At 35.5% G+C, this 27,257-nt stretch overlaps 1 protein-coding gene across 4 annotated transcripts in view; it reads left to right on the forward strand.

Moving 5' to 3' along the window:
* The window catches only part of ACSS3 (acyl-CoA synthetase short chain family member 3), a 143,569-nt gene that overhangs the window by 59,175 nt on the left and 57,137 nt on the right, over nucleotides 1-27,257 (forward strand). For all 4 annotated transcript variants that reach the window (XR_003432917.1, XM_027107102.1, XM_027107101.1 and 1 more), the window contains exons 6-7: nucleotides 6,382-6,462; nucleotides 6,543-6,638. Coding sequence is in view for 3 of the 4 variants with exons in the window: in XM_027107102.1 (XP_026962903.1) it covers nucleotides 6,382-6,462; nucleotides 6,543-6,638 (177 nt within the window). In the remaining variant the exon portion in view is untranslated. The remainder of the gene's footprint in view (nucleotides 1-6,381; nucleotides 6,463-6,542; nucleotides 6,639-27,257) is intronic.

Below are 27,257 nucleotides of genomic sequence, written 5' to 3' on the forward strand. Positions count from 1 at the left end.
ATAAGAGTAAGGCAGAGGAGGAGTCCAAGACCTTGAACCTGAGAACACAGAAGAGTGGTTTCGAACATTTACTAAAGTAGAAACAAAGGAAAATGGTTTGGGACTGAGAAAACTGGGAGGTTTTGGACATATTGAGTATGATGTATCCTTGGGACATTAACATGGAGATGCCCAGCCAGTAGCTGGAAGTGAAAGTCTGGGTCCAAGAATACATCTGGATTTGCAGATAGACCCTTGGAACGTCATTGGTTGTAGAGGAATGGTGTTTAAATCATGGGAACGGGTAGGTTTTAACAGAGTAGGACATGCAGAATGGCAAGACAAAGTAGTCGTTTCTCAAGGTCTTTCAGAAACATTTCCTTTAACCCTCCAGTGGACTTTAGAATTTCAATTGCATTGAAATTATATGTTGCCAACAAATATTTATGCCACTTATTTTATTCTACTTTTTAATATATTACTTTTTATTTACTTATTTTCATAACATTGCATGTTCTCTGAGGTCTTAGAATATATTTCATACATCTTTGAATCCACTCTGGCACTAACCTTAGAATGGGGCCATTGTAGATCATCAGAATATTTGTTAAATAATCTCCTACTTCTCCAGTTAGCTCCCAGATGCCTTTTTTTTAAATTAAAATATAGCTGATTTACAATATTATATTAGTTTCAGGTGTACAGCAAAGTGTTTCAGCTTTATATATATATATATGTATATATTCAGTTATGTAGATATATATTCTTTTTTTAGATTCTTTTCCATTATAGGTTATTACAAGATATTGAGTATCCAGATGCCTCTTTATTCATAAGATTCTCACTTCATTTTTGGTAGACATAATCAGAATTAATAGGATCTGAATTTTTAATATTGCGATTCCCAGAATAGAAGTTCAGGAAAGATGAGCACACAAGCATTTAAATATAAATTTCATGTCATCATATAATTTGTTTTCTTGATCTTTGATCTTCATGAGGAAAAATAATGTTGTGAGCCCATAAAAATATTCTGCTTAAAAATGCTCATTTCTTAAAAAAAAAAAAAAAAAAAAGCTCATTTCTCATAGGCACATATAAGACACACACAATGCAGTCTGTTTTTTGGTTAGAATTTTCAGATATATCTAGGGCATATTTGCGTCTCTGCACCTGCCAACCCTGGTTTTGTCAGGTTGTTATATGACAGGTTAATCTGTTAGCTGCTGCACATATTCTAGCAACCACAGCTGAGCTGCTTTGCATACATTTCTGTCCTGTTGTACACTTTTATCCTGTTTGGTTTAGGTACCTATATTCAAGTTACTTCAAGGAACTACACAATAGAAGAATCCCTCATCTGGATGGGGTGTCGTTTTGGGAGTGGGAGATTTAGTGATGGTCATATTTATCTTCTTCCGGCTTGCTGTCATGGAGGTATGGAGATAACCAAAAAAAAAAAAAAAAAATTAGTGCCAAAGGAGCACAGGGGAAAAGAAACCAAAAGCAAAGAATTAGAAAAGAAGGCATGACAGGAAAGTGGTAGATAAGTCCTTTGTCCTGATGTGAATTTATATAATTTATCTTAACTTTTATTCCTATGTGTTAGGTGACTTATTCATATTCTATACTGTAGAAAAAGATAAGAGAAAGTCAAATAAAAAAACCTGTGAACTTTTTTTTTTTTAATCTGTGGTACAATTCTTGCAGTTAAAATGCTGAATTTGCTACACCTTTGCCCCTTATCTCACAGTTGCTCAGACCAATAAAAAATTATACTGCTGCTAAAGTATCCTCCATAGAGGCAGCTTCAGAGTCATTGTCTTGCCTACAGCAAGAGATTTTATGTTTGACAAAATATACCAAATGGAATCATTCCATTTCTACTAATATGATTCATTAAATTCTGAAGGTTTCAAGGATTTCTCTTGAACAAAGAATGTTTTTTAAAAATTATAGTTTTCGTACATGTGCTTATTCATTTAACTGTTAACTCTTTTAATCAGTCAGAAAATGTATTAACTGCCTATTCTATGCTGAAGACACAAAAGCATTCTTATGGTGCCCAGAGTGGTGGAGGAGACTTAGCAGTAGGTACATGTTGTTAGTGCTCAGAGGCTTAGAGAAGTTTGCAGGTCTTGGGGCCATGAAAGAGTAGGGAGAGGCTTTTAACACAAACCTAGTGGATTTGGATGGCTTCCAGAAGAGGTGGCACTTTCACAGTGTTGTTAAGTACTTGTGTGATCAAGTAGGAGCCGACCAGGTTCAGAAAAGGGGTGACGGTGCATTCTAGGAAGAGGGGATGTCACCTGTAAAACCACTATGAGAGCAAGAGTATTGTTGGTTTGTTGGAGTTTTTAAATAAGCAGAACCATACCTCATACTTTTCAACTCACTGACTCCAACTGTTCTTTGGTGATAGATTTCTTTTCTTCAGGTAATATTTTTGTTTCCTCTTTCTTCTTGTTTTGTTTTTACTTAATTTGCCAGACTGAATTGAAATGTATATATCAACATACATACAAAGCATAGGCATATACACGTGTACATATAGACACATATGCATATGTATTTACATATGTATGTGTGAATGAATATCTATTTTATGTATGTAAATATGTATATTTGTCTTGTACAAGTCTTTATTACAGAGTAGGGTGATAGAGGGGCTCAACTTAGGAAGTATGAGGTTTTGTCGGTTACTCTATCTAGACTTCTCTTACCTGAATAGTTTGAGATTTGCCATTCAGATTTTTATAGATCTATTAAAAAACATTTTAAAGACTCGCAAACTCTTAATCTTACCACACATCTTAAACTTCCTTTCTCTTCTACTACAACTGATGTTATTTCAACTGTATTTTTTTTAAAATTGTGGCAACCAAACAGTACACATTTGATACAGACATGTTTTCTGTTTTATGTTAATGGCCCCATCTATAATATTTTGTGGCTTTTCTTGTCTTCAAAGGCAGTTCATTAAACTGGAAATCATAAAGAACCATCTGTGATAACTGCCGTCCCATTCCTGGATGATGAATAATCAACCTTTAGTTTCACTCGTATGGACTGAATTTTTAAAATACCCATATACATTAAAAGTGTTTTGTTTAGGGCTTCCCTGGTGGCGCAGTGGTTGAGAGTCCGCCTGCCGATGCAGGGGACACGGGTTCGTGCCCCGGTCTGGGAAGATCCCACATGCCACGGAGCGGCTGGGCCCATGAGCCATGGCCGCTGAGCCTGCGCGTCCGGAGCCTGTGCTCTGCAACAGAAGAGGCCACGACAGTGAGAGGCCCACATACCGCAAAAAAAAAAAAAAAAAAAAAAAAAGTGTTTTGTTTAAAGAGCACCTATCCTGAGATAGAATTCACTTTCATGTCTTTATTAGGGACATGGAGTGTTAGTCCCACCTGGCTGTTTTTCAAGTTCTCCAGAAGACTTGAAGTATTATGGCTGATCCTACAAAAACTAGAACAGTGTATTGGCAGGTTGCGGGACTTTCCTGAAAATATATTAGATCATCTATCTTTACTTTTAAGGTAGATAGTATAAGTACATAAAGTAACATATTCAAAAGAGTGAAATCCATCATGGTTGTGTTTTAGGGGTAAGCACTGATGTTGAATATTTATATCTCATACTGAAGATTTCAAATATACTTTAAAATGCCATTTTTTGTTTCTGATTAATGTTGCATACTAGAGTATAATAATTTGTAGGTTTTTCTGAGCATGGTTTATGTATTTTCGGAGGCTGAACAGGGTTTATCTTTTGCATTTTAATTATCATTACCTGGAAAATATGATTACAAACAAGAAATGCTTTATCATCTTAATGTTAGTCACATATTAATATTATAATAAAGAAACTCTCTTCTTAAAACTAATCTTTCAGTTTTTTTACTCTTGAACTTCTTATAAAAGATCTACATGGAGAATATGAAATTATGCAGTTTTATTTTCTACACCATACCAAATACCCAGTAAATTGAAAACTGTCATCTGTTATTTCATATCGATAATCTATATTAATGAATAAAAAAAGACATCTGAAGAAAAATTTTATACTCATTCTTTAAAAAAATAAAAATAAGTGGATATCAAAGACCAATGATAAACAGACATGACTTTTCTGTCTCCTGTAGCTCCACTTTAGTTGTTTTAATGAGAATGTTCAATGATAACCTCTAAATTTTTAACATTTCTGCCTTTTGTGTGGTATTAGCACAGGGAAGACTTTTAAAAAAAACAGTAATTGCTAGAATTAAGGAAATAATTTTGTTAGGAGGACATTAAATTCTAACCTGTATAATTTTATATACTTTTTCATGCATGGTCTCATTTTTAAGTCTAACTTTTGGGGGTCAAATGGATTTAGGTAGCCACCATTTTACAGACAAAGCAACATTGGTAAATAACCTTTAAAGAAGGGTTCACTTGAGAGGCAAACAGAAATTTGATAATCTATCCTTTAAAATATCTTCTAAGTTTTACAAATGAATTACTACTCATTTATTTTCTCCTTAGCCTTTTATTCCTTTCTATAACTTCCAGTTGATTAATCTTACCCTCATTTAATATAAAAATTTACCCATTTATAATGATATTTAGAAATATTTATAAATATGACCTCTAAATGCAGGGACAGGCAGGTGAAGAGAAATTCTAAAACATCTTAAATGAAATCATGACTGACATTAATTATCAAATAATATGGATAGCATATTGTCTATGAAAAAACTTCACATTTTATCCTCTACCAAACGAATAAAAAGTTTTAGAAAAGAGTGTTTCCAAGTTGATTAATATCAAATTCATCAAGGTATTGAACTATAGGAAAAGACCTTCTCAATAGGACAAACAAATTAGCAAAATGCGTGGAAGACCATACACCATATACTCGGTAAAGAGCTGCTCAGTTTACGTGGGAAAATGCATGTGTGAAATTTACTGGCAGGGGCTTAGGATTTCTAATACTCCCAAGGTGATCAAGAGAGCCAACTGCATGCTAACCATGTCATACAACCTAGAAAGTACCCATCAAATGCCAACAAAGTTGCCTGTGATGTTTGCCAAGAGACCAGATAAAATGTATTCCACAGCTTGATACCTATGTTTTATTAGTGGTACCTGAGGAGAGCAGCAATTTTAGTAACAAACAGAAAGTCAATTTCTTTTTCATTTCCTGATTCATGTATGTGTGTTACAGTTACAGAACTGTGCCAAAAAATGTTCAACTAGTAGCACGTTCGTTAATTAGGACCATGTGTGCCCTTTCAGGTAAAATAATTATCTTCTTCACAAAGCAATTCTAGTTGCTCTACTGAGAGGTGCTTGAAAATACTTGTGAGTGAAATATAACATATTTCTTAGCAAGCATTCACCTTCTTGCTCTGAATATTCACATCATTAAGTCTTTTTGAGCCAATGATGATTAATGTTTATAGTGAAGCAATAAATGAAATTAATTATTAAATTTACTATCAGTTATTATTTATGATAACTCTTGTGCTCAGTTTTCAAAAATTAATCTTGTATTAACATTGAATATGTTCACTGTCAAGGATAGCTGCTAGAAACTATAGTACCGTGGTGTAACAATCCCTACTTTTGCCCAAATGTAATGTAAGGAAAATCTGTCAGCCTTAGATCCAACTCATCAGGATTGATTCCTCAGAGTTTGAGAATTCATCACTAAAGAACTGCTCAGCTCTGATACTGTGGTAGTGTGACCACAAGGGTAGCATTGTATGAAGGATCCAGTTAGAATATGACTCTTTCCTCTAAGCATCCTGTTATTATTTAATAATATTAAGGAATAAATATCCTTATAGTAGTCTGTTTCTTAGGCATACAGCTACCTTTGACATTTCTGTGCACTTAATTTTGAGAGTTTCCATTTTTGTTCCGGAAATATGTGTGAAAATGTAATTGTTGAAAATTTCATGCTAAGTCTTTGATTTTTTTTTTTTTTTTGGCCGTGCACAGCGTGCAGGGTCTTAGTTCCCCGACCAGGGATCGAACCCATGCCCCCCACGGTGGAAATGCAGAGTCCCAACCACTGGACTGCCAGGGAATTCCCTGTAATGTTGATAATTTATGTTACCACTGTAAATTTTTTTTATTGCATGTGATTCCATGAAATCATGTTTTCTTTAGAAGGTTCAGAATGGTCTGTGAGAATGGATTCTGCAAATGGACTAATATGGACAAATTATTCTGTTTTTATTATTGGAGGAGCCAAAGAAATAGTGATTCAGATACAATTATATGAAAGCCAGAGTTATTTATAGCTTATAGAATATGAAATACTCTAAACAGGAACTTTTTTTAAGTGGACAGTATGAAGAGAGAATCTTTTAACACACTGTCTATTGATTTTAATTTCACCTTTTCTCTTTAGGGTGTGGTGAGGCCCACTGGAGGATACGCTGTAATGCTTAACTGGTCAATGTCTTCTATATATGGACTTAAACCTGGAGAGGTAATCATGGTTTTAAATTCACATTACATGACATTTCTCTGGTTAAGATATATGTATTTTATTATCTTCTTTTTGTTTAGGTGTGGTGGGCAGCTTCTGACTTAGGCTGGGTTGTCGGACATTCCTATATCTGTTATGGACCTCTTCTACACGGAAACACAACAGTTTTATATGAGGTAATAAAATAAAATTAGTACTACATATACATAATATTAATTTTACCAAAAGTCTTAGAGAAGTAGTCCTAAGTAGGAAAAGAAAATTGAATGGGGGCAGGGGACGTTTTTATATCTTCTTCCAGTTATTTCATAAGAGAAAGAAATATATATTTAGAAAAAAATAAACAACTATTTAAATTGTGTTGAACAAAGACATAAAAATTATATTCTGAAAAATATTCACTAACAAGCTTGATGTCTATCACTTTCTAGAAAATATTACTAGACTGATACTGATTTAGAATCTTAGAAAACAGCCATCATAAAACAAGCAACAGAGATTCACCTCTTTGTGTTCTTATAGGATTAATGGATTTCAAATACGTGGTTTCTTGATTTTAGCTAGACATTTTTGGTAGTTTCTGATGATCGCTATATGTATAAGGGAGAGAGTCATAGACTGATCAGATTCATAGCTGAATAAATGACTGCTTTAGATTCTGTTGCATGGACTAATGTTACCTAGGAATAATATTTTTGTGTGTATATTAGAAAATTCTGCTCTTATGCCTATTCTATTTAATTTTAGCAAATGCCTTATACAAATATTTAAAACACATACCTATCAGATATGTAGGAGATCAAAATTTGAGAGGGGCAGCAAAATGATGGTTTGCTAGATCAGTATACAAATGATCTTGGACTTTTGGGACAAAAAACACAAGATGGGAAAATATGGAAATCTTTACAATCTTATATTTATATTAAAAATAATTGCAAAAATGAAGTAAGGGAAACTTGAGTTGGTTGCAGTTTATGTGGTTAAATCCCTGTGTATTATGAGTTCAAACATGAGCGGTTGATAGGATTGTTTTAAAAAAAATACTTACCATATGCAATGTTATAATCTTATTTTTTCACACTTGGAAAACTGTGTTCAGTTTAATGAGGAGGAGAAAAAAATCATTAACTTATTAGAAAGAATTTGGATGAAAGGGACCAGGGTGAAAATGTCATACAAGAAAGAGATGAAGGAATTGTGAATGGTTAGTCTGATAAAAATAATATATTTAGTGTGCATATATGTTAAGTATCTTTTGACATTTAAAGAGTTGCCACATATAAAGGAAGTAGTGTAGTAATTGTAGTAATGTGGAGTTCCAGAGACCTATCTTTTGGAATAATCGGAGAAAATTTAACTGTCCGTTAGTAGAATAGGGAAGTTCTCAAATAGGAGGCTCTCTTTCACTTAAAGTCTGTCAACATCAAGAAAGAAATTTGAAGATGGGAATTTTATATGCGAGGTGTGGATAATAGTATTAGATGATGTCAAAGTTCTTTACAATCTTAAAATTCTTTAACTCAATGATTCTGAAAAAATTAGAGACTATTCTTGATCTTCATGGAAGTCTTCTAGTCCCAGTCACCATTTAAAGACATGAGTGTTTCTTCATTTTCAGCTGGCTGGTTTTCTGTCTCTGAATGCTCAGAGATACTAAGGCAGACTTTGACACAAGTATTAAACCATCATGCACTTCTCCACATATTTTATACTATGCCTTTGTCCTTTGTAGACTTAACATGCACTGTGGTGTTTGTAATAATTAAAACATAAAATAATCTTGACACATCTGTCCCATACCAAAATCCTTGCAATAGAATAAATGTTTATTAAAATAATAATTCCCCTTGAAGTAAACAAAATAAGCCTCAACACTGAATACTTATAATGAATTATGAAATTGCTAATATAAAGTGACAAAGCCAAAGGTGCCATTATATTGAAAAGTATTTATAAGTATTAACCTGCCTTTAGAACTGAAGTACATGTAATTTTTGTGCATTTACCATTGGCCTTTTTTTATTTCTCAAGTTTATTTGAAACATGACTTTAACACCATGCAAGGGGCTCCGTTGTTTGTCTTTATCTTGGAATGATGTGCTTAAGAACATTGCAGATGCTCTAAAAGTATTTGTCGTACAAAAGAGTGATCCTTTTTTTAACCTTTTAAACCTTATCTCTGCACTCTGGTTTCTTTCCTGTGACTTGTAAACATCTTCAATTCTCTCTGATCACAAAACAAAGCCTTTTAGACTTTTGCACATTTCTAGCTATCCCATCTTTATATTCTTCTCCACTAAGTTCCTTGAAAAAAATACACTTCCCATACTGTGTGAACTTTATATTCTTCCAATTATTGTTCATCTCACTGAAGTCTGGTTTCTCTCCACATTGCTTTATAAAGCTGCTGTATCAGAGGTCAACAGTGACTTCATAAATGACAAAGTCAAAGGGCCCCCTTCACTTTGATTTTATTTTTTTCTCTCAGTGGCATCAACCCTGCTGACTGAAGGTAATTCTCTCTGTTTTCTTGAGCCCCCTGCCCTTTTGCTATTGTCCAGGCTGTTTCTTTTGCCTGGCATGACTTTCCCTCTGTCTTTCCTTGTTTGGTTAATTCTACCTATCCTTGTAGACTCTGATTAGATGTAATCATCTCTTGGAAAATTTCCTCATAATCTTTGGCTGTGCTCGGTTCCCCTTTTGTGGTTCCGTTGCCCCCCCGAGCATATGTCTGTTAGTGAGCTGACCACACTGTCCTGAATTTATACCTAGTAAAGTGTGGGAACCTCAAAAGCCAGTCTCAGCATAGTGCAGAGTACACAGTAAACACTTAATAAATGCTTATAGAACTAAATTGTATGCTACTCCTTTGTTCTCTTTCTACCTCTCTGACAGCTTGTCCTCCTTTTCCTTTCTTGGTTTCTTTTACTTTGATTCTAAACATTGGGGATTAATAGGGTCTTGTTCTTAGCCCTCTTTTCCCATTCTGCTTATATTTCCTGGATAATCTCCATGCAGTTGGATTTGAGTATTACTAATTAAACCAAGGCTCCCAACTCCTCCTTTCTATATCTGACCTTTCTGCTAAGCATCAGCTTATTATCTGGCACCTTCAGACGGCCCAGTCATCCCTTATGCTCAAGACAATGTGAAATGAACTCACTATCTCCTCTCTTCCCTGCAAAGACATTGCTTTCCATATACTCTACAGTGTTGTTAATGTTACCTGCATTCACTCAGTCATCCAAACTAAGAATCAAGAAGTGATTCTAACTTCTTTCTCCTTACATATCATAACCTATTGCTCATTACATTCTACTGAATTTACATTTTAGTACCTATCAAAAGTGTCTTCTTGTTTCCATGTCTCCTGCCATATGTTCAAGGCTGATAATTTAGCTAGTATGTTGTTGACTGGTGTGTATTCTGTGGTTGGCTTCTGATCTCACTTGTGTGGTGCCTATCCTTTCCAGTTGTATATTTCAGATAGCCACTCTAGAGAATGTTCTAACAAATACTCCTGCCTTCAGATGTCCTTCCAGGCCATCTCTACCCAAACTTCAATTTCTGAGTTCTCCTCACTTACAGTTATCTATCTAAAATGCAAAGGCCAAGATTTTTCAAAGGGTTGAGTTCTGTCTCCAGGAAGATAGAGATGATATACTTTTCTCTATTCCTCCCACTAAGTAGAACTAAACATTTTAGGTGTTATGTCTAAAACAAACATAAGACTGAAAGGTGGAGAGAAGAAGGAAAACTGTCTTTAGGGACCTTGGGACTCAAGAAACAACATAATGATGAGAACTTGGGTTTTACTTTTCCTTCATATGTCTTAGATTTGTGTCTGAAGAAGCTGGCAATCCAGAAATGCCAACAACTGCAGACCACAAAACAAAAAAAAAAACCTCGAAGAAGAAAAAAATAAAGCCTGATCTCTCAAGCCAAAGAATTAGGAAGGAGCAGCCTAAGCAAGACTTAAAACCTTTAGATGGTTCTACCCCAGATAAACGCCACAGAAAAATCCATAATCCCACCCCCACCACCAAACAGCAAAGGCTAAGTGGGAAGCTTAGACTTCCAAAATTGTCAGGCTTTAAGGAGGAGCCGTAACCCTCCCTCTTCCCACAGGGTGGTGTCAAAGGAGTTTGACTAGGGAGCCAAGATTTTCATCCCTGTTAGGTTGTAATGAACTTAAACTTGCAATGACAGTAGAGACCAAATAAGGAGGCTGGACTTACCTTCCTCACCTATCAGTAGTGAGGTACCCCTTCCATTCTCCATTGGGATGGATGGGGTCAGTGGAGGCCTAGTAGAAAGTCAGGACTTTCACCATCAATAATAAGACCACTTGTCTCTTCCCTGTGGTGTCAGTGGACACCACGTTGGGAGCAGTAACAGGGAACTCTCACCTTGTCCAGCCAGGGAGGTGCCATTGGAAGCCTACCGTTAGAACTAGGAGCAACCCAGCAGTAATGAAGTGCATCTTCCCAATTGGGTATCAATGGAGGCCAAATGAGGGACCTGGATTTCTACCCTTACCTCTTCCTTCTTTGCTGGAGTGAAATCTAAGTAAGCCACTTTAAACAAGATTTAAATATGAGTCAGTCTCATAATATAGTACAAAAAAATGTCCAGGATTTGATGAAAAGATTATTCCTCATACCAAGAACTAAAATGATCGCAAGCTGAATATGAAAAGACAGTTGATAGATACCAATACTGAGATGACAGAGATGTTAGAATTATCTGACAAAGATTTTTAAAGCAGCTGTGGTAAAAATGCTTCCACAATTGATGATGGACATTCTTGAAACAATTGAAAAAATAGACAGTCACAGTAAAGAAATAAAGAGTTCCAGCAAAGATATAGATGCTATAACGAACAACCATATGGAAATTTTAGAACTGAAAATACAATAACCAAGATAAAAACTCAATAGATGGGCTCAATACCAGCATGGAGGGGACAGAGGAAACAATTAATGAACTAGAAGAAGGAACAATAGAAATTACCCAATCTAAACAACAGAAAGAAAATAGACTGAAAAGAAAAAACTAACAGAGCCTCAGGGATATGTGGAATGATGACAAAAGATCTAGCACTTGTGACTTCAGTCATGGAAGGAAAGGAGAAAGAGAGTGGGCCTGAAAAAAGTACTCAAAAAAATAATGGAAAACTTCTGAAAACTTCTCAACTTCTCAAATTTGGCCAAAGATATACATCTATAGATTTAAGAAACTGAGCAAACCCCCAAACAAGATTACTCTAAAGAAATCCACATTCACACAAAAAAACCTTAACTTTCTGAAAATTGAAGGCAAAAGAAATAATCTTGAAAGTAGTGAAAGAGAAAGGATACCTTATCTGTAGGGGTAAAACCGTTTGAATGACAGGATTTTTTCAAATACTAGGGAAGTCAGAGGGAAGTGACAATGTTTTTCAAGTGTGGAAAGAAAAGAACTGTCAATCCAGAATTCTGTATTCATCCAAAATATACTTTGAGAATAAAGGAGAAATAAAGACATTCTCAAGATGAAGAAAAATTTAGAGAATTTGTCACCACTAGGTCTCCCCGAAAAGGACAGCCAGTGGCCAGTAGTTAATGATAAAAGACTAAGTACTTCCCCTGATGTCTGAGAACAAAGCAAGGATGTCCACTCTTACCACTCTATTCAATATACTCCTGGAAGTTCTAGCCAATTTGATACGGCAATATATGGAAACAAAAAGAGAAACATATCAGAAAGGAAGAAATAAAGTTGTCTTTATTTGCAGATGGCATGATTGTCTATGTAGGAAATTATAAAACATATTTTAAAACCCTAAATTAATAAGTGAGTTCAACCAGGTCTCAGGAGACAAGGTAAGCATACAAACATCAATTGTTTTTCTCCATAATAAACACCTTTGGCTACAAAAGAGCAACATGAGGAGTCCTTGTAGAGATGGAACTGTCCTTTATCTTGATTATATCAATATCCTGATTGTGATATTAAACGATAGTTTTGCAAGATGTTACTGATAGGGAAAATTGTATTACGGGTGCACGACATATCTCTGTATTATCTCTTACAATTCCATGTGGATCTACAATTATCTCATATAAAAAATGTAACTAAAAAGTACAAAAAAGGCTTCAGGGAACTCCTGTCAAAGAACGTAATTCAAACTCATTTGCATGATACAAATGATCCATGGTCATCTGCCCTTTGCCTGCCTCTAAAGTCTGTCTCTTGTTCCCAGCCCCTAATTCAGCTTCCCACCCAACAATCCACTCCTGCTGGCACTTACATGAACAGAACTGCCAGTGACTAAGTTGTTTCCTCTACTAAAATTCCACTTTTGTTCTGATCACGTAGCCGAGTGGTTCTTTTTCTTAAGGGATCAACTTAAATTACATCTTCTCTCTGATATTTTCTTTGCCTTCCTCAGGCGGATTGAAGTTCTTTATACTTCTGTTATACCATCTAGATTCCTTTGATCTTGTAAATACAGTGCTGTGATACTGTAAGCTCCTTGAGGGCAGGGAATGTTTGTCATTTATGTACCCCCAAGGTCCAGCACAGTGCCTTTCAGGAAGTAGGTAAAATTCGTTGTGTGAATGAACCATTTCTAAGCAGATTAATTGACAACTTGAACATGCAAAATGCTGGGAAAAAACTTACTTGCTTGATTAATTAACACCAAACAAACGTATAGAAGAGTCCTGACTTGTCACTAGGCCAGCAAGTGAAAAAAATCTTTATTAACCTCCACCAAATAATCGTCCCACATGTGTCCCAATTTTAGTTGGATTACCAAATTAATATTAATATTATTTTATTTTAGTATTATTAGTATTTTTTATTTAGGAAACTAAAATCTCCCATTAAATAATAAAAATACATTCTTTACATAGTAAACAGAATAGTTTAGTAGATCATTCATATCTTCATAGGATTACCTTTTCTAAAGAGAAATAAAAGCATACAGTTGACCACAGTTTTATTTTCATTCTTAATGAATTATAGTATTTCAAAGCTATAAATGAGGTAGACAGTGAATTGGTATCTGTGATAATATTTTTCCTTAATGATATATTTTAATTTAACAAAAATTGATATTCTGAAGCATTAAGAGATTTGCAGTTCATTATGTGCCCAAATCATCTAGAGTACAGCAACCAGTTCATAAAACATTTCTTTTTATTAAATGCAAATGGTTCATGATATCTTATGAATAAATGATGAATGAATCCTTTTTTTCTCAGCAAAGTTAAAAAAGTTATATTCTGGATTTTAATACAAATCTATATTTACAGTGGCCGAAAGAAAATTGAAAATGGTTATAACTAAGTTGGATATTCAGTTTAACTTCTTTTTTTTGCGGTACGCGGGCCTCTCACTGTTGTGGCCTCTCCCGTTGCGGAGCACAGGCTCCGGATGCGCAGGCTCAGCGGCCATGGCTCACAGGCCCAGCCGCTTCACGGCATGTGGGATCTTCCTGGACCGGGCACGAACCTGTGTCCCTTGCATATCGGCAGGCGGACTCTCAACCACTGCGCCACCAGGGAAGCCCCAGTTTAACTTCGAAGTACATAAGAGTTACCCACTTGAAACAATCTGTTTCACCATAAAAGCTTACAGTGGATATTTAAATAAGATTTTCTTTTTTGCCATAGAGGACGTATAGCCCAACATCTGCAGTTTAAAAACATGTTGGAAATCCTGGTTGTCTTCTTTGGTTTTAGCTTCCTGATAACTACCAAATTTTCAACACATCCCTGTTTCTCTCATTAAAACAAACAAACAGCAACCAAAAAACCCCACAAAAATCTTTGATTCTCTATCCCCTTGCAGTTACAATACTCTCTCTTCATCTTTAAAGGCTTGCCTATACCCAATAGCTTCATTTTCTAACCTAGAACTTAACTCTGCAATCCTCTCCAATTGGCCTCTGTCATCATCATTTCATAATAACAGCCTTTTGATAATTTCCCTAGTGATCTTTATTTTTTCAGATGCCAATGGACATTTTCAGTCCTCTTCATACTTGACTTTTCAACATTTGAAAGGGTTGACTTTCACTCTATCTTAGTCACTTTCTTCCCTTCTAAGGCACAACATGCTCCTATTTTTTTGAAGTTATTCTTATGCTCATTTCTGCTACAGTACTTTTCCTACTTGTTGCCTGAAATATATTCCTCTTATACTTTAGAGCACAGCCAGGTGTTACTTCCTGAGGGAAGCCCCCCTTGACCTCTCTGACTAGGTCAAATCTTTGTAGTCTCTCTTAAGCACCTTGAGTTTTTCCTTCCTGACTTGTGTCACAGTTGCCATTTCACATTAGTTTATAGGCTCCTTTGATTTATTTGCCCCTCTCTGTTCTGAACTCTGAGAGGGAAGGTATCATTTTAGTGTTTGCTCACCATCAAGTCTCAACTTTTAGCCTTGTTTTTGATACATTCTGAGTTCTCAGTAAATATTTGTTAAATAAATGCCTGAATGAATATATCAGAAAAAGAAACACAACAACTTCATTTGTAAGTAAGGACTTTTTTCCCTGAGAGAGGAAAAAGTAATTCTAATATTCTCTTTACTAGAGAACTTCATGAGCAACTTAAGTAATCCGTTATATTTTTTAATAAGCAAAGAGTTAATTTTGTTCATTGACCTGGACATATTTAATGTATGCAATTCTGGAAGCCATATTGGACTGACCAATTAAAATATGTAAACCAATTCTGAATAATTCAGTCCTTGTTTTTGAGAGGAAGAAAACAAACAGTACCTTTCTATAAATTTATTTTATTAATGCATGCTGATTGAAACAGACCTATCCCCAGCAACATATGGACGAGGACGTACTTGGTACAGAGGTTTTGTCAAAGAGGAAGAATGTAACAAACAGTACTCTAATATAGAAACCTTCATGTATAAACAAATTTAGCAACCTGCTGTGTGTATGTGTGTGTGTGTGTGTGGTTGTAAATGGTGTTTATACTCATATGTTTTCTGGCCTCTCTCTTCTATTTCCTATTTGCCCCCTTTTTCAAAAGGCCTGGCATCTGCTAAATCAAAACCCAACCCTTCTTCTCAAGGGCAAGCAAATTCTCCTTGGTCCTGTCTTTCTCCTTATCTTTGCTTGGGTGTTAATGGACAAATATGTATCTTGTACACACATTTCAATTGCCTAGTACAATGGAACTCAGGCTTCCACATGGTAGTGGTGGCTGAACAAGAAACCAGCTTAGCTGACAAACATCTCATAGTAGTCCCTTACGATTCTTTTAATATCTGAGGCATCCGTTATATTGTCTCCTCTTTCATTTCTGATTTTATTTATTTGGGTCTTTTCTCTTTTTTTCCTAGTTAGCCTAGCTAAGAGTTTGTCAATTTTATCTTCTAAAAAAGATCAACTTGTAATTTTAGTTTTTTCTATTGTTTTTCCATTCTCTGATTTATTTCTACTCTAGTCTTTACTATTTCCTTCCTTCTGCTAACTTTAGGCTTAATTATTATTCTTCTTCTAGCTCCTTGAGGTATAAAGTTATTTTATCTGAAACCTTTCTTTTTTTTATTGACAGCGTTTATCACTATAAATTTACCTCTTAGTATTGCTTTTGTTGTATCCCACAAGTTTGGTATGTTGTGTATTTCTTTTTGTATGTATTTCTTTTTATCTCAAGATACTTTTAAAATTCTCTTTTGACTTCCTTATGGACCCAGTGGTAGTTCAAGAGTGTGTTGTTTATTTTCCATGTATTTGTGAATTTTACTATTTTCTTACTGTTTTTGATTTCTAGTTTCATTCCATTGTGGTCAGAAAAGATACTTGGAATGATTTCTGTTTTCTTAAATTTGTAAAGGCTCTTTTGTGACCTAACATATGATCTATCCTAGAGAATGTTTTGTATGTACTTGGGAAGAATGTATATTTTTCTGCTGTTGGGTAGAAAGATGTTGGGCAAGGGATACAAAGTTTTAGTTATTCATGATGATTAAGTTCTGCAGATCTAATGTACAGCAATGTGACTATAGTTAACACAGTTTTGCATACTTGAAATTTGCTAAGAGGGTAGATCATAAGTGTTCTTACCACACACACAAAGAAAAGAAAGAAAAAAGAAAATGGTAACTATGAGAGGTGATGAATATATTAATTAGTTTGTGGTGATTATTTGTTGATGTATACATGTATCAAAATATCAAGTTATACACCTTAAATACATATAAATTTTGTTAATTACACCTCAACAAAGGTGTAAATGGAGAAAAATGATAGTAAACTGCTTGTATATAAAAATAACACAAAATAAAATAGATTGTACTTTAAATAAAAAATAAAAAGAAATCAATTTGGATAAGTTATTACCTAGAGTGGATTATTAGTTATTAGTCACCATAAATCTATCTTGGCATTAAATTATAAACCAGTTGGTATAATTGACCTTGATGTGGCAATTGTCATTTTTATGTAATAACAGTCTCTTTGAAATCAAGGAATGAAAGCTTGCTTTCATTTTATATTTGTTTGCATTTCACAAATTGTATATTTCATAGCAGCAAGCCATTTCGATAAACTCTTTAGTATCCTCACTAGATTAACCAGGGCAGATGGTTGTCTGTTAATAATTCAACAGTTATCTTTGAAGATACGTACTACATTCTGCCTTCTCAGGCAATACATTAGTTAGAAGAAGTAGAGGATTTAAGATTCCGAGTTGTGTTGTAGTAGCATGGTCACAGGACTGGAAATATGAATATCCATGTTATTTATCTTGGTCTGCCTTCATCTACCTGTATGACCCTGGACAAATGAATTCACCCTCTTTGGTAATTCTTCATCATTAAAGCTGGAGAATTGACACGTATTCTCCCAGCTCTGCACTTCTGTGAATCTTCTCCAAGTCAGTTGGTTGTTTTTTTTTCTAGAATAAATATATTGTTTGATAACATTTTAATTTTTTAACTCTGGAATTAATTCCAATTTCTTTTCATAGTGAGTGATGCTCACCTTCCAAACGCATTTACTGAAGAAAGGTTTCATTCTAAAATAATGAAAATTTTTAATGTTCGAGAGGAAGCATGGAAGTTCAGACTTCCATAGCATGATTCCTGAAACTTCTACTTCTATTAATTATTTGACCTCAGACAAGTTACTTAACTGTTCCTAGCCTCAGTTTTCTCATCTATAAATATCACTATTGGGCTTCCCTGGTGGCGCAGTGGTAGAGAGTCCGCCTGCCAATGCAGGGGACACGGGTTCGTGCCCCGGTCCGGGAAGATCCCACATGCCGCGGAGCGGCTGGGCCCGTGAGCCATGGCTGCTGAGCCTGCGCGTCCGGAGCCTGTGCTTCGCAATGGGAGAGGCCACAACAGTCCGGAGCCTGTGCTCCGCAACGGGAGAGGCCACAACAGTGAGAGGCCCGCGTACTGCAAACAAACAAACAAACAAACAAACAAATAAATAAATAAATAAATATCACTATTAATAGTACCTTTCTTACGTGGCATTACATTGATTAATCCATTGAAATCCCTTAGGAGAGTTGCCAGGATATAATTGTACAATAAATATTAGATATTATAAGCTACTATTATTCTTCAAAACTATGAATTTTTTCTTTCCCAGAATAAAATTCTATAATATAAACACTAACCATTCATTCCCATGGAATCCGGCCATTGTAATGCTTGAATTTTCAGGTACTCACATTTCTTCTTTCAAACTGTGTTTGTCCTCACAACTGTGAAGCGACCATCAGAACACTAGAGGCTACTTCCTTTGGAGCCCATTAGTTCCCTTCTAAGCACCAGGCAAAGGAATCAGCACACAGAGATGTGTTGATCCTGGTCCTACCAACTTTGAAGAATGAGCAGCAGTTGTGGAAAATAACCCAGGGGCCTCTCCCCTCAAGGATCTGTCCTTTCAGAGTAGAACTTGTGAGTGAAATGAGAGTGGCCTGGAAGTCTTTAATCTGCAAATAATATAACACATTTCATGGTTCGTTATTATCCGAACATTTATAACCCTTCACTTCTCTTTCTGATGGGCTTTATCATTACTAGCTTTTAAACTGCCTATATGTCTTTGAAAACTTCAGAGTATTCAGTTTGATAATCTCTTACTGAATGTTCTTTTCCTGAATTCATAGGAGGATGGAAGAGTTTAGATACCCCTATTTTTTTCTTTCTTTATAGAATGATTAGTGTAGAAATGAGCTCTATACTTTCCTTTATTTGTATAAAAATCAAATAAGACTATGTGAAATTAGTTTGAAAGCTCCAAAGAAATATGATTGTATGTATTTGTATGTATAAAATATATACAAAATATGATGGTATGTACAATATAAATTTGTGTAAAATGTGAGACATTATTATCACTGTATATACATGGATCAAAATGTTAAGCCATTTTCCAGTATGAAAGTCTCGTGTTTGAGAATATTGAGGATAATTCTTTGAACTACTTTCAAATTATTTTTGTATTGAACACTCTTGTTAAATCATCCCCAGTGTTTCTTCAATGTTACGTTGTCTGCTCTGTGCTGCACTGGATCTGTAACCTCCATGAAGACATCCTATGATGTATTTTTCCACACATGGGTGTTCTGAATTCTTAGCCCCTCCCAGGCTTCTTTTCAACAATGTAACTGTCACTTGCATATATAGAGTTATCTTCTCTTTGCAAGAAATTTGCACTTCCACCTATATTAACCTGTTTTCTTTATTGATTATCCCCTTTTCAAGGACAGAGATTTGCTTCTTTCCAGCATAGAGTATGTTACTTCTTTAATACTAGTAGCCACAATTGTTGCTAACTAGTACACTCAATAGGCACACATCAGAGACTTTTCCCTTATTCCTCATATGATAGAAAATTATTTATTTCTTTTAAATCTAGTATAATGGCAGTGAGCTTTTATGTATGTACAGAATGAGAAAAATGATGACTCAGTTATTACTTTGATCCCAGCTATATAATTTCAGCATCTCAATTGGAAAAGATTGTAAAGCTGATGCCAGCATCTTTTAGGTTTCTCACATGACTAGTTGTTCAAAGATTTTTATTTTTGAGTGTATTTTTCTCTGTGTGTGCCTGTGTTTTACGTTAGAACAAGCAAGTGCAGCTATTGTCATAGCTCCATCAACAATATTTATTGGTGCCTATTGTGAGCTCTACATTTTGCTAGGGTTGATAGGGAAGCAGAGTGTATCAGATACACTCCTTGCACTGAAAGCACTGACAATATAGTCAAATAATTAAGATTAAAGGACAGAAAGCAAACCAATTGAAGAGCCACTACCTAAGAAATTTCTTACAGTGTATAGAAGATGTGAAAAAATTTCCAGAAACTATTACATTGAACCATTAATACTCTACAATAAATTCTTGAACCTGTTTTGATACAATTTTCTGATGATGGAACTAAATAAGGCTCAAAAAAATTAAATAAGTTGCCTTAGGTCACATAGCTTGTAAATGGCAGTGTTTGGATTCCACCTTGGCTCAAAAATCTGTCTACTAGTCCCTTAAGAGAAATTTAGGACTAGAGTAGACAGGAAAAGCTTTGTGGATGAGACAGTACAAGTAATAATAATAGCTACTATGGACTGAGTGTTGGATGATAGGAACTCCTCTAAGAAGTTTATATGGTTTTAATTAATTCTGTCTCCAAACCCATGGGGTAAATATTCTGCATCCTGATTTACAGCTGTAGAAACTGAGTATCAGAGACATTGGATAACTTTACCAATGGCACAAGAGTGATGGAGCTGGGATTTGAAACAAGGTTTTCTGGCTCCAAAGGCAGTGTTCTCTAGTCATAATCTTAAGATGAACAATTGGGAAACTTGAGTATTGCAAACTAGATGGCCAGAACCAGGGTGTCAGTGATCTGAACATTAAGGCAAAGGCAGGATGTTAGAGTGTCAAGTGGATATTGTAAGACAGAGGTAAAAAAGGAAGTTGAAAATAGTTTTGATGTCTTCAGCTAGGACAACTGATTAATGGCAGTTATCAACTGAAGTACGATAGTGTGGGAGCAACAGTTCTTGTGGAGGAGTTTTGGTAATGTAGAGTTTAAAGGGGCTGTGCGGACATTTGTATGATATTGGGAAGTCAGGTTTGAAACTCAGAAGAACTTTCTGAATTAGAGATGTAGAAGAGTTAATAATTTAAGTCCCTAAGATGATCAAGATATGCAGAGAGGTGAAGACTGAGAAAAGAAAGCAATATAACTTGAGAGTGAGAAATTGGAGAGGCGATGGAAGAATCAGAAAAGTGTCCTGAAGACCAGTGGAGGGGAGGTTTTCCAGAAGATGGGGGATCAGCAGTGCCAAGTGCTACAGAGAGAGGTCTGGTAGGACAAATATTGAAGAGAGCTTTGGCAATTTGGATATGGTTAGTCACCCTGATCAGAGCAGTTTCGTGAGAAAATTTGTGTGTTCATTTTTTTTTTTAACGTGGGGAAATAGGAGCATGTTGAAGGTTGTACTGGTAAATTATTGGATGTACGGAGGAGTCAGGCTTTGTACAGCCTCAGGTTGAATAGCAGTATACATACGGAATAGCCACACTTTACTTTCTGGGCAGAAATCTGTTAGGGTAATAATGCAAGAAGCCATCTAATTTCTCTGCTTACAGCAAAGTCTCTCACTACTCACTGTGAGTAAAGAAAACCTGAATTTGTACCTCTAGTACAGGATAGCAGAGCGATTGCTCATCAGCATGGAGGAATTCAGAGGTGAAAGCAGTCCTGCTAGAAGCCTTGAACTACCAGCTATCCTAGTGATAAATGCTGTCTGACTGCTGAGAACGGTAAATATGTCAGAGTCCCTAATTAGCTCAGCACTGGGTCTGCAGAATTACCAATTCCATTGCTCTGCTTCATTTATTTGCCATTAATATTTTGGGGGTAAGCATCTTTTTAGTATTTTTATGACCAAGGTGGAAGCAGTGGTTTATTCATTGGGGGTAGGATCTCCACAAGGCCCAGTATGGTCAACTCTAGAGATGGGAGAAGGCAGGGGAAGAACCAAACCAAAAGCAATAGATCTATTTTGATTTTTTCAACTCTACTGAGGTGTAACTGACAAGTAAAAATGTAGGATATTTGATATATGTGCACATTATGAAAGGATTCCTCCCATCTACTTAATTAAAACATCCATCACCTCCCATATTAATTTTTTTTTCTGTTGAGAATGTTTAAGTTCTACTCTCTTAGCAAATTTCAATTATATAATACAGTGTTATCAACTGTAGTTACTATGTTATACATTAGATTCTCAGACCTTATTCATCTTACAGGTGAAGGTTTATACAAAAGGGATAGATCTAGATGGAGTTACAGATAAACATACACATCCTTAATATAGTCATGGAGAAGTCTTACTTTTTCAGGCTGGAAGCTAGAGCATGTCCTTCTTAACTGAAGAAAGGCAAGGACTCAAGCCTGAGGAATTGCATCCCTGTGGTGTCTACCACAGGAGATAGTAAAGAGGGATTGTCAAAATAACAAGTTTAGGGGCTTCCCTGGTGGCGCAGTGGTTGAGAGTCCACCTGCCGATGCAGGGGACACGGGTTCGTGCCCCGGCCTGGGAAGATCCCACATGCCACGGAGCGGCTAGGCCTGTGAGCCATGGCCGCTGAGCCTGCGCGTCCGGAGCCTGTGCTCCGCAACGGGAGGGGCCACAACAGTGAGAGGCCCACGTATCGCAAAAAAAATAAATAAATAACAAGTTGATAGAAAGCATTAATTTGAACCAGGTAAAATTGCTGATATTCGACTGGTTTTGACTTACACAAATGGCAAATTTTTATAATCAAAATAATAGGAGGGAAAAGAAGACAGGTTGGTTGGGGACCTCAGGTAGACGACTAAGTTTGGTTTTTGAGACTATTCGTAGCCCTTTGATAAAAGTGGATTACAAGGGTAGGACTAGGGAAACTTATTTACCCTGTGGAGAAGAAAGTGAACAAATGTTATGATATCTACCTGTTCATCTGCCCTCTCGCTTCATCCAAGCTGTTTCTCAGAGCAAAACAAAATCTTTGAAGAGATTTTGCCTAGAAACCTAGGGATATATGTAGAAACCTTTTGGTTATGAAAGGGATTTCAGAATCTGATAAAAGCAGTTGACTTCCCTCCCTAGGAAAATGAACATATACACATTAAAAAAAAAAAAAAAAAAGAATATTTATGAACCCCCTGAAATTCAGGTGAGAAACACCTCATTTAAAAGATAAAGATATATTGATCTCAAGCAGTGATACAACCAAAGTAAAATCCCAAACTAAGACTTAATTTTCAAAGGTCTCTGGAAAGCACGAAAGAGCAGCTGGGGTTAATCATTCCACCTTTGGAGATAAGGCATTTGTACTCAGCATGCTAAGTCTTACAAATCATATGTATATATCTCCAGTCTGGAGTCTGGTTTATACATCAAGGCATAAAGAATTTGGAGCAATGAGGCATTTCTCTCCAATTATTTTCTCAGTAGATGGCTTCCTATTATCAGATTTCAGTTATCAGTATATTCTTCTACCAATACTTTGATTGGCTTATTTATTAATAACATATGGAAAAAAGCAGCAAAGGTTAGTGTTAAATTCTAGGCTCATCCAGTAGGGTAACCAGGCAGGTGGATATTGGAAGATAGCCTAGCCTTGGGTAATGCTTAATATCTAAGGACTAGGCATTGGTTCTTAATCCTGGCTGTGGATTATAATTATTTTGTGAACACATAAAACATAACACTGTCCAGCCCCATCTCAAGGCAGATTAGATCATAATCTCAGGGAGTGGGGACCAGGCACTGGTACCTTTTAAAAGCATTCCAAGAAGTTCTAATGTACATTTAGGGTTGACAATCACTGGTTTAGAGTAAAATTAGATGGTGGTATGGATACGATGAAGGAAAGCAAGATAAAAGTATATTCTCATAGGTGAGGCCCATGGAATGATGGGAAATCTCTAGTAAATAATGAGTTAGTCAGTATAAATTTTTAGTTATTAATTTGTATTTATAGGTAAGTTTTTACTAGAAACTAACACAGTATTGCGAGGCAATTATACTCCAATAAAGATCTACTTAAAAAAAAAAAAAAACTCCTTATAGAAGCTCTTGACCACTGGTTGTCAGTAGGGTGTAGTTGGCCTTTGGATAGGAGTCTGCCCTTCCCCCTCCCCCGTGATTGCCAGCAGCCAAAATAAAGCAAACTTTCCTTTTCACAAAACAAAACAAAACAAAACAAACAAACAAAAAAAACAACAAAAAACAATACAAACAAACAAAAAGGAGTCTGCTATAGTAACATAGACTCTTAGGGCTGAGGGTCTTAAGGCATAGGGCAATTATCCCATCTGGCTTTAAAGCAGAGTAATATTTTCAAAATTGGCACAAGATAATGTGAGTTATCAAGAGAGGAACTTCAGGGAAGAAAAAGCCCATCTTTACGAAAGGTTATGCACGCACTTGGTGCATATTTCGAAACTCACAAAAGGGTAAAGAGTGCAAACCTCATTGCCCTCTGTTCCCAGCTGTCCAATTTCTCTCACTTGGAAGCAATCAATCTCTCGTTTACAATAGTTCATTCATATATAAGCAGTGTCTTTTCTTTTTGTATACAAACAGCACTGTACAAATGGTATGCACACTATTCTACATTTTGCTTTTTTCACTAAATAATATACCCTGGAAAATTGCTTATGTTTTAACAAGTCTCAGGTTTAGATGTTGCATGTCCAAACTTGCATCCCTTGATACCAGGCATGTAGTAGGAACTCAACAAATGCTATTGTCAATTTCATCACTCTTCCTAAATAAATAAACTGACACTGCGGCACCTGTATGCTGAAATGAAATTCAGAACTAGTCCATAAGGGATTTTTGCTGTCTTCACCTTAGAACTATAGTAAAAGCGTGCCTTCCATGACATTCTCAGAAGTAGTGTTCAAAAAGAGACCAAATATATTTCAAATCCTGCCACAAAAAGAGGCAAAAACTGTAGTTGACTCAAAAATTTTATGTCAAAATCTGAGAAATCACAAGTACCGTTGACCCCCAAGCCTTGAATAAACTGAAATCATAGGATTAATAATAAAGCCAATTTTTTTTTACTCAAAAATTTAATTCTGATGTTTACATATACCTTTGTTTTAAGTTGTATTTCACTACTTTCCTGTGTTGAAAACTTAACCTCACTGGAACTTGTGTGGGAAGTCTAGGCATTACCTGGTTTTCTAACTCTGAACTTACATCTGTGGTCCATTAACATTAACACATTGAAGCAGTAAGTGGCAGACAATTATAAGTGAAGGTTAATTTTACGATATTTGGTATCTGAAGAGAACTGTCATGTTCTCTGTGCTTTGTACCTTTGCTAAACCACAATATAAATATAAGCAGTTGATATTTTATAGATCTCTGATGTTAAAAAGTCATGATTTATAACAGCTGAAAGCTCATAATCTCTGCTTTGCCATTTAGGGATTGCTTTCTGCCTTTGTTTTCTGGGCAGCAATCAACACTGTAGACTTTAGTTTAGAGGCAGGGAATCAAAGCAACTGGTAATGACATCGATTGAGTTTTAAAGAGATGTTAAGTTACCTGCATTACTGCTTTGGGTGTATATGTTGTTTGTTAAAAATCCCTATAATCTTAGAATCTTCTTATTTTAAAATTGAATAGATTTGGGGCTATTGCCCCTTACTGAATATGCAAGTTCTGGAGTCAGTGTCATTTTTTCCAAGCAGCTCAGCATACTTAGTGTGTTACTGGTTACTTTTAAAAAGCATTATAAAGGAGTCATATTGCTTATGTGTGCATGCATGTCTGTGTGTGCACATGAGCCTATGAATGTGCAGGAGGGCAGGAGAGAAGAGTGTTCGATCAAATCAATAAGGCATTGAGTCATCTGCCTTTAGAGTTCATAATGAAAGAGGCTTACTGGCGTTGCTTCAGTTTTCTGAAGCTGCTAGTGGTGATAGATGCTGAGAACATATGGGTCCTACGTTTATCACTGTAGTCTTTCCCTTTACTAGACACAAAATAGTTTATAGCACCTGCTATGTAATTTTTAATAATATTACTACACACACACACCCCCAATTACTAAAGTGTAAGTTCCCTTAGAGCAGGACCTTACCTGGCTTGTTCAAATAATTATTCCCAGAATTTAGAAAAGTGTCTAGACCATAGTAGATGACCAATAAGTATTTATTAAATTAATGAATATATTAGCACTGTTTAATGTATTATGATTGTATGCAAACAATCATCTCTGATGAAAGATCTTATTCTGTGCTGTATTATACTTGCTGAGATGTTTGTATCATTCAGAGCCTAATGTATGTGTTAATCAGCAGGCTGTTTTGGGGAACAATAATTTCTTTGATGTATCGTAACTTATATTTTAATCATAATTTGAGATCAAATAGAAGTTTTAAGAAAATAAAAAATAAAATATATAAATATTAACATAATTCCAAAATAAGGAAATATCACTCATTGCCTCAAATGGTCTTCTGGGGCATGGACAGTAAAAGACAAAACAATTGAACCTTTCTTAATTCAACTGACTTACAAAAAACATTGTGAGCTTTTATGCATCACTTCCGTTAGTATCCTAATTGTAATGACATGTTATTTTGATTTTTTATGTTCAATAAATGTACTATTGCTGGAAATTTGGTGCAGGGTCAGAATTGCAACAGTAACAATTTTATATTATCTATAAAAAGTATAGTGCAGTTGTTAACTATTATTTCTAATTAACTATTGTTTCATTATCATTAGATACAATTAATTTGAAGGCACTATAAAATACATCAAGTTGTGTCCTCCATGTAAGTAGTCATTATGGTATAGCATTTTCATTATGACACTAATAGCATTCTTTAGTGAGTATATTATCATTGTCCCATGACACTGGCACTGCAGTGGAATTCAACTCTAATTGGCTATAAAATATCTTTCTTCAGTACAGGTCAAACCATCTTAAAATATTACCTCAGTGCTTTTAGCTTATTGGAATCATATTGGAAAAGTGATTTATTCTTATTTAGCAGTCAAGAAAATGGCAGCATTGACAGGGCAAGTCAATTGCGTAAGGTCAGTTGACAAATCATTTTTACGTGGGTGAGGTCAAGTTTCCAAAGACACAGTCTACTGCACAGGGTGATCAGTGCCTAAGACAGATTTGAAGAAATAAAAGTCAAATGTTTACCTCCCTTGGTTAGAAATAATACAGTTAGTGCTGATATGCTGAAGGCTTCAAAATTTGTGCATTAAATTATATACATGAGTTGCCATACTGTATCTGGCAGCTTTTTATACTATGCCAATGTGTTGACCTTTATGGGATAGTAATGAAATAAATTGAAATCAAGTGTTTTGGGATAGTTGTGATAATAAAAATGAATTTCTAGTTGAAACAAATATCTTCTTTGGTATTAAAAAAGCATGAGAAGAAGCAACAGAATATAACAAAGAGGTAGTAAAAAAAAGGAAAATATAACTACATTAAAGAATATTAAGGGTAACTATTAAAAAAATAAATGTAAAAACTAAATAGTGCTCTAGCAAAGATCCAATTAGAAGTGGATAGTGAATCAAAATTATTAAATGGCTATGGTTGGCCTCATATTGTCATCCACTCCTTTATTATTCTTTATTTGGGGAGACCTCTGAGTTGACTTCTAGCAAATTTTTTCTTTCCTGCCTTCTTCCCTCCCCTCCCCTCCCCTCCCCTCTCCCCTCCCTGCCCCTGCCCTCCCCTCTCCCCTCCCCTCTCCCCTCCCCTC

The sequence above is a fragment of the Aethalodelphis obliquidens genome, unplaced genomic scaffold (genome assembly GCF_003676395.1).
Source record: "Aethalodelphis obliquidens isolate GAN/ISIS:26980383/991018 unplaced genomic scaffold, ASM367639v1 scaffold8, whole genome shotgun sequence".
NCBI classification, from domain to species: domain Eukaryota; kingdom Metazoa; phylum Chordata; class Mammalia; order Artiodactyla; family Delphinidae; genus Aethalodelphis; species Aethalodelphis obliquidens.